General features: G+C 40.6%; 1 protein-coding gene across 2 annotated transcripts in view; it reads right to left on the reverse strand.

Annotated features, from left to right (window-relative positions):
* INTS7 (integrator complex subunit 7) overlaps positions 1-8,849 on the reverse strand; it is a 27,151-nt gene extending 18,302 nt beyond the window's left edge. For both annotated transcript variants that reach the window (XM_058835201.1, XM_058835200.1), the window contains exons 1-7: positions 8,733-8,849; positions 8,456-8,585; positions 7,445-7,591; positions 4,783-4,920; positions 4,252-4,298; positions 3,556-3,755; positions 2,359-2,481 (exon numbers count right to left, since the gene is read on the reverse strand). In XM_058835201.1, coding sequence (XP_058691184.1) covers positions 2,359-2,481; positions 3,556-3,755; positions 4,252-4,298; positions 4,783-4,920; positions 7,445-7,591; positions 8,456-8,585; positions 8,733-8,823 — 876 coding nt within the window. In that variant the 5' untranslated portion in view covers positions 8,824-8,849. The remainder of the gene's footprint in view (positions 1-2,358; positions 2,482-3,555; positions 3,756-4,251; positions 4,299-4,782; positions 4,921-7,444; positions 7,592-8,455; positions 8,586-8,732) is intronic.
* Positions 8,850-9,023: the final 174 nt, after the last annotated feature.

A 9,023-nucleotide genomic window follows, 5' to 3' on the forward strand; every position in this document is an offset into this window, starting at 1 on the left:
TGTATGCTAGGAAACATAAATTATAAATCATTCATTAATTAAAAATCACTGACAAAAATATTAGCTGGTCTCACTGATCCAATACTATAGAAGATTTTAACCCAGTTTCAGGCCTACTGATTATTCTGCACTGTAACAATCTGCAAGGTTTTATATAAATATACACCTCTGAAGAGCAAGGCTTCAAGTATCATTTCCTTTGCAGTATTTGTGTCCAATGGGAGTTTAAGGTTCTTGATAAATAAATTAAGGTGTATTTTATGTTTTAACTCATTTGTTGTCCAACTCCAGTCTTACTTTTGTGCCTTTTGCCAGATCTTATCACAGGCCTTATCACATTTAGGTTTTAATAACTCTTAAAATGCACATGGTTCTCAATTCCTTATGCCAACACTGCCCACAATTTAGTCATTCACTGATTTTGGATGCTTTTTTAGTCAACAGGAGTGACAGTAATATGAGACATAAATAGAAAACATAAGTATATTCTGCTTTAGAGTGTGTCAAAACTGAATGACAGAGAGCCAGTAATGGATAAAGGAAAACAACACAATTAGCTCCATAGAACATAAAAAACCCCCACAGTATCAGGTATATGCATTGTGTAAGGGTTAAATTCTAAATATATCTGTGATTTATTCCAATTAGTATTTTGCTAATCCACTGAATAGAATGGCATCCAAAAACAGAGGAAGATCTAATGACTGGGGTAGAAAATGAGTCTCAATGTGTCCCAAGACACCAGTGTTTTACTCCAGTGCCATCAGATCAGCTCCCAGAGCAAATCTGAAGCAGTAACTGTGAAGACTGCCAGGAGCAGAGAAGAATTAGCAGGATGGACTGCTCTAGGCAGCAACAACTTCTGAAGCTGATGTCTAGAAATCAGTGAAGCCTCCACAGTACAAAGACCAAACCTCCCAACTGACCTACACAGGACAGACTTAAAATGCTGAAGTAACTAAACAATGTTTGTTGGTAGAAAGGCACAAGAGGCAGGCCTTGCCATGGGAAAAGGAGGGTCTGTTCCAGTCCCTGTTGTATAAATATGAATAACTGTGGAGAACAACTTTCCAACTCAATATGTCAACTTTTTATTTCAGAAGTCAGAAAAACTCTTATTACTTCTGCATACCATTCTGCAAGCAGTAGCAAGTTTCAGACAATTAGTTTTGTTTTAACCTAGTCACTGGTTTAGCTCTGACATCAGTGGGACTTCTTCCCTATGCATTTCAACCATCAGGACACCCACTTCAAAACACTACATGACAATGAAAGACATATTATCAATGTCTCTCACTTGAACTGATATGACTACTAATGAAATATAATGGGATAGAGTAGCATTTTCTCCACAAAAAATCCATAAACCCATAATTCCATAAAATTCCTAAAAGGAAATAAATTTCTGGAGTTACGCAATTATGCAGAATAAAACAGTTCACTAAAGCAAAAAGCTCTGCACACTCCAACTCATCATTGAGAACCCAAGAACTGGGGACAAAGCAGAACATGCTTTATTTCTCCATGATTGTTAACAAAAACCTGCACAGATTTTCCTTCCAGTTGCCTTCTGCTCCCACAGCACAGAACCAAAGTAGCTTCCAAGAGTAACAAAAGCAAAGAAAAAATGATCCAGGAAAAAGTAAAGCTGTAACCCTGTCCCATTAAGTTCTTGAAATATTTACTTTCCCATTAATCTAAACTGAAGTCATTTTCCATTGTCATTTCTACCAGAAAAAGGGAAAAGATAAAAAATTCATATGCAACTGTGACTGAAAGAAGGCAGCAGTAGTATCTACAACAGAACACTAGTTTCCCCAAATAGCACAGGTGCAGTATAAACACCTTCTCATGAATACAACAGGAGTCACAAAGCTACTATTGAAAAAAAACCAAAACATTAATTCTAGGAAATGAAATAAAATTTGTCCTTTCAAGAAACACCTTGCTGGATGACATGTTTTGACAAATCCCAGAGGCTGTTTTGCACCAGAGCGTTGGTGTGTACTCCGTGTGGTAAGATCAGTGTAAACATTCAGCTCTCATGTCTGTTACCTGAAATGGGTTTGTCAGGTGGAAAAGCTACTTCCTCACTGTACAAAGGCCTCCTACATGGCACATGCCTTCCCTCAGTAATAATGCTTCAACTTTAATCACTGAGGGTCAACTTATCCAACTGAAGACGTTCTATGAACTGCTCATTAATACTTGGCTAGTCTGCTTGGCAGAGTAACCTAACTTAAGGGTATGGAGATGTATGTTATTCCTTTCTTTACCTCCCAGATTGTTCCTCTGGAAAGAATTCTACAACTCCTTGGGAAGTTTCATAATAAACTTTAGCTTGAAAAACATACAGACCTGAATATTTTCTCTGCTCCATGTATGTGGTGTCTTGTTGGCCAACAGCTTCAAATCCTGGATTGCAAGCCTCTTCACAGCCTTCCTGGGGTCATTTTTCAAGTACTGCAACAAAAGTTGAATCTGCAAGAAAATAAATTCATTGTTTAAGAGTGATGCTACTTGGAGGAAAGTATTTTCAAAAGCACTCAGGAAGAAAGGTAGAGCACACTGAGCCAAAACTAACTTGAAAAGGTTTTAGTCTCCATCCCCACCCTGGCTACATCAGTTTTATGCAGTATTAGCTGTTATGCTGCAGAAATACAGCCTAAATCTCTATGTTTACTGCCATTAAAAAAAATAAAAGCAGCACATTAAGCGTTCTACTGTTGTTTCAGTAGACTCAGATTCAGTACCATCAGAACCATCATCTGAAATACAGAAGTGAGCCACAGCACTTTCCGAGTTTCAGACAGATCAATGCTATTATCTAACAGTCACAGACACCAGCCTTAAACGGCTGTACAGGGCTGAAAGAAATCAAATAGATTTTCATGACTCCTTTACAAGGATTTGCTGGATGAGTCTCAAGTGTCACTGTATTCAGACCTGCTCTATAAACAACATCCATAAAGCTCATTATCAGAGCATAAAAAGCATTGTAGTTTCCCATCACTGCTTTCCCATTACTTGGTTTATAGTCCTGAATTTAAGGAACCAACTGAAATTCCTCAAAGTTCTCCAAGAAATGCATTTTAATACATTCTATGCTATTGAAAGCTTCATGTGCTTGCATGAAAGAAAGGCAAAGGGCACACCCACAACCCAAGACAATATACAGAAATGCAAAGCGAAGCCTGGCTTCCACAGCAAGTTGAAGATTTTTCAGAAAAAGTCAGGGTGTTTATTTTCCTGCATGCTGATCTATCCTTGTTGATTTGAATCCCACTGTTGATTTGAATCCCTGATTTAGAAAAAGACATGTTATAAACTGTAAAAAAGGCATAGTGTGTTTGATAGAGTCACCTGGAAATGGAACCAGAAAAGGCAAAAAGTATGAAAGCAGCAGCAATTTTCAGGGTATTCTTCCTGAACAGCATACAGGAGCAACCAACCCAGCACAGCCATCACCGTTTATTTTGACCAGCAGGCAGAATCTGAGGGTTTTTTAAATGTACTTTGTACTTCACAAGGAAAGCATGCCTTAGGAAGAATTACCTGCTTGGGAATGTCAACCAAAGAAGAAGCAGCAAGCAGAGTAAAGGTGTGCAGGGTGACAATGACCATCTTGGTGGAGGGGTAGGATGTCACCAGCTGCTGCAGTAGCTGGCGGGAACTGGAAGCCAAGCTGGCATCGTGGTGCATGTGCTGCAGAATAGGGATCAACTTCAGCTTCAGGTCCACAGGTGTGGCCAAACCTGCAATAAGGAAAGAAACAGAGCCAGAGTTAGTCCTTGGGCTGACTTTTTTGGCAGTTCTGAAGCACAGAGTATGTCAGGATTGCTAGCACTGCTGAAAGATTTCTGAACACCTGCACTGGCTTCAAGTAACTCATGTTCTAGCTAGGTGTGAAATGACAGCACTACCAAACACTTTCATGGTTGTTTGAGAAAGCTACTCCTTGTTTCACTGCAGGTAACACACAAAGTAACTCATCTGAAGCAACCTATGAGAGTCCATGCAAGTTTATTCACCACACTGTAGACAGGCTTTTATTTCTACCAAGCAGGTGCTTCGAAAACTTAAATTTTAGGAGGATTTAAGATAACCAGACAGATTATTGATCAGATAATTTAAAAATTGGAATCATCTAAGGGCAACAGCATTCTGATAGCTAATATGTAAATATGAATAATAAAGAATTTTCAGACAAACTAAAGCTTTTCCTCCTTATCATTCAACATACACATGTACCTTGAATCATCTCACTGATTTTATTACAAATTCCGACAGCAAAATCCCTGTGGAGAAAAGAAAGTACCAGGTGAAATAAAAATAAAAAATTAAGTAATTAAAAATTAAATAAAAAAATTAGACTGAACTACTAAACACTGTGTTTTAGCAATTCAAAGTTACACAAAAGAGTGCCTGCCAAAATCTAAGTCCTTTCAGAGCCCCTGCACACAGGCATGACCAAAGGAGAAAATGAAAACTGACTTTCAAAAACTGACAAGCAGCACTACATTTTAGTAATGTAATTTCTGTAAATAATTCATGATTAAAGCTGCTATTCCAGATCTCAGGCTCATATTTGAGCTTTCCATTTTAGGGGAAAAAAAAAAAATCTGCTGAACTTGTATTCAGATTTCCTTACATTGTTATTGCACATAATTGCTTTGCTGTAAAGGACAGCACAACAGAAAACAGTAAGGTTTGTCAATGTCAGTGTTAATGGAGTTTCCATTCTCTCTAATATGAAAAAGTGAAAAAAAAACCAGTTCTTACTTAGATTGTGCAGAAAAGTTGGCAGCAGCAAATATAGCAGCTTCAACTTCCACATTATCATGGGAATCCAAACTCTGGCGAATACTGTGATGTGCATTCTTCCTTTCTGGAATGATAGATGCCATGCTGCCCAACATCCTACAGAAATCAGCAAAATCAAGGAGAACAATGATCATGAAGGAATGATGAAACCAAATAAAAATGCAAAAAGGCTATGCTTATATAAATATGTGCTCTTTCATGACTATTACAGAAATAAACAAATGCTAAAAGCACATAACTAAATGTAACAGATTTTGACCTGTGGGTTGTGTCAGTGGTTTGATAAAAATTTAATTACATTTTGATACCTTTTAGCTTGAAATTGGCACAGTGAGAAAATTTACTAAAAACTCTTTCAAAATTAAGAGTTCACTACAGCATGATTTATTCCCAACATCTTTCACTGACGTCAGATAAGGTTATTAGGGAAAAAAGTACACTCTATAATTGCTAAAAAGGTACCAAATCAACCTATACTTTGCCAAAATATTTCAAAGATACCGTTCAGACATCGTTAGCATAATCCAATTAAAAGAAGAATAAATGTAGGATTGATTTATACTGATGGCAATTTTAGCAAGAGTTCTGTGGAAATATTTACACATTTATCTAGCAATAAAATTCCACAAAGTTTTGTTTAAGCAGTTCTTTCTTTCAACATGTTCTTCCTTACTGACACTATTCAAGGAGGAGCAAAAAAAAAAAAAAAAAACAACCAACACAAGATTTTAAACTGAAACTGCTGAACCAACAGCTATTTTAACATTTTATTTGATGTATTCTGTGAATTTATTAGTAATTTAAGTTTTTTTGCAAACTGAGAGGATTCCTGGGACTTGTAGCAGTGTGAAGATAACCCTCAATGCCAGTCAACAGCTGCAATCTTAAATTAGAATACTGAACTACAAAAAACTATGCAGACACATTGTATTTACAGATTTCTGAGACACCAGGGCATGAAAGCATAATCTCAAATGAAGTACTGAAAGACAAAAGAAATGGACCTGATCAATCAAAAGTCCTGTTAATGCCTCCCATTTCCCAGTAGCGAAATCAGTAACAGTTCTAGATGAAAGTACAAAAATAATATAAAGAGAAAAAGACAAGTGCTCTCTTCACATTTGAATTCACCCACACAGGGGCTGGAAGATGTAGTTAAGAGGATCATGTTGGACAGCATTAGGGACACAGACACCAAACCAACAGGAGAGTGACATAAAAGATTAATTTTATTTGTTTTCCCATTTGATTCCCAGAAGTTAAAAGCAATAAGTAATATAACAGCATTTCCTTAGAAGTTACTGATCAGAGATCAACTAGCAGTTCTAGCTGGGACAAGACTGAATGAAAAATAGGTGCAAACATAACAAGGTTCCTTTAAGTTTTTGTTACAAGTTAACAAAAACTATTTGGAAAGGAAGCACTTTCACTTGGTCTAAATGCATCCTAGACAAGATGTGATATATTGCATATAGCTACTGTCTGGCTTATGCATACAACAGATTCAGTTTTCTTCTCTGGCGTACACAAAATTTCAACACTGCAAATTCTGTTTTGCCTGGGACCAGCCACAAAATTCTCACCATGGTAAGTAGTTAATAACCTTGTTCTTATCCACAAAATTCTCACCATCATAAGTGGTTAATAACCTAGTTCTTGTATTAAAAATCCTTATCATTCACACCTTTTAAAGACAGAATTCTTTGCTTTTAACTTTATGAGCAATGTATAAAAGCCTCCTTTATTTCACTCACAGAATCACAGAATGGCCTGTGTTGGAAGGGACCTTAAAGACCATTCAGTTCCAACCCCCTTGCCATGAGCAGGGACACCTTCCACTAGACCAGATTGCTCAAAGTCCCATCCAACCTGGTTTTGAACACTTTCACGGATGATGCATCCATAACTTCTCTAGGCAACCTGTTCCAGTGCTTCACCATGCTCATAAGAAAGAATTTTTTCCCAATATTTTATCTAAACCTGCTCTCTTTTAGTTTTAAGCCATTCCCTCTTATTCTGTCACTATAAACTCTTGTAAAAAGTCCCTCTCCATTGTTCTTGTAGGGTCCCTTCAGGTACTGGAAGGCCACACTAAGGTCACCCCCTACCCTTCTCTTCTCTAGGCTGAACAATCCCAATTTTCTCAGCATTTTCTCACAGGACAGGTGCTCCATCCCTTTGACCATCTCAGTTGCCTCCTCTGGACTCCATCCAACAGGTCCATGTCCTTGCTGTGCTGAGAACCCCAGAGCTGGACAGCACTGCAGGAGGGGTCTCACCAGTGGGGAGCAGAGAGGCAGAATCCCCTTCCTTGGCCTGCTGCCCAGGCTCCTTTTGATGTAGCCCAGGGCACATTTGGCTTTCTGAGCTGCCAGTGCACATTGCTGGGTCATGTCCAGCTTTTCATCCACCAGCACCCTCAAGTCCTTGGCAGGGCTCCTCTGGTCTGTTCATTGCCCAGCCTGAACTGATACCAGGGGTTGCCCTGACCCAGATGCAACACCTTGTACTTGGTCCTGCTATTGCAGACAAGCACATTGATAGTTACCTACAGATTTGAAGTAAATCACAATCATTCATCAGATTTGAAGTACATCAGAACCATTCATGCCACACATACCGGAGTGTAATAGCCCGAGCAACAGGATCATTGCTATGGATAACGGAGAAAACTCTCTTGACAAATTCATCCACATTTAGGATCTTCTCTAAATGCTTCTCACTCTGCTGAGTAACTTTCAGCACACACAGCCTGAGGAAGTTGTTTCTGTTGGAAAATATACACATTTCTTTGTCAGGCTATTTTGTAACAAACATTCCAGCACTTTAAATACTAAGTTATTTAACTACAAATTTAGGGAGCCGATTAAAACAAGGAAATGTCTATGCTTTAGAAACATTTGAGTAGACTGATACAGTAGAAAAGAGGCTATTAATAGACTGTTGTTTTATTTTCTAGTTCAGCTAGTGTCAAACCAAAGCCCAATTCCCAGGAAATGAACCTGTTTACACCAGTGAGGAGGGGTGTAAGCAAATGCCTGTTTTGTGCACACACAGGGATCCAAATCTGCTGGAAAAACACATCCAAGACTAAGACAGAGAAGTCTAATTACTACTTTAAAGTACTGAGAAAATCTATATTCCTTTCTGAAGACAAGAACGAAGATTCCACAACATCAACATACACTTTTGTAAGCTTTTACGAAGCAGCTTTGATTCCATTATATACATCACTTGGACAGCAGGCACTTGGAAAAGCTGTACTTTGAGCTTTGTTCCAAAAGCTTTGAGCTTTTATATCTGCACATGTGATCATTCATCCATTTATGAGCTACGATTTGGATGTGCTTATGGAGCAAAACTTACACCACTGAAATTAATCCAGTCAGGGAGAGAATCCTCAAATCAGGACAGATGAAAAGGAACTCTGTCCTTATCACTCATAGCCACTTAAGCCCACTAAAGGAGTGGAAAACAAGTTTCAGTCAAGCACAGCCGCGACCGGCTGGGTAGCCCAGCGGTGCTGTCAGGCAGGCACGACACGCCCGACTCCAGCGCAGGGACACTCCGAGGCACAGCGCGTTCCCAGGGATCAGGCTTGAATGGCTAGGGCCAGACCGACAGTACTCACCCCACTCGGAAAACATCGGCTAGCTTTAGGAATGCCGAGTTGATGAGAATGGGGAACGGGTATTTCTGGAAGAGCCTCGGAAAACGAACGACGGCTTCGCACTGTTCCCCGAGCTTGCCAGACCTGAGGCCTAAAGGAGACAGCAGGAATTACCGCAGGTACCTCCAGCCCCGGGTGCTCCCTCCGCCCCCCGCCGTGGACAAAGCCGTACCAAGCAAAGCCACCCCCCGGCCACGCTGTCCCGACCGGTGACAGCGCCGATCCCGCGCGGGCTCACCTTTGTCCAGCTCCATGAGGGCGGAGTTGGCGTCCAGCTCCTGCTCGCCATAGCCCGCGTCGGCCAGGAAAGACTTGGCGCTGGCCGCCATTACTGCCGCTCGCCGCCGGCCCCGCGCATGCGCAGCTGCGCCTCTGACCCCCGCTCTCCTGGCGCGGCCGCGGGAACCGGCGGCGGGCGCGGCTTGGAGGTCCCGCCCCCAGCGCCGCCCAATCAGAGGAGGCGGGAGCGGCGCTGCGCGCTCGCCGCTGACCAATGAGGGGGAGCGGGTTGCGCTTGGCGGGCCGGTCG

Source organism: Poecile atricapillus, chromosome 3, assembly GCF_030490865.1.
Source record: "Poecile atricapillus isolate bPoeAtr1 chromosome 3, bPoeAtr1.hap1, whole genome shotgun sequence".
Taxonomy (NCBI): Eukaryota; Metazoa; Chordata; class Aves; order Passeriformes; family Paridae; genus Poecile; species Poecile atricapillus.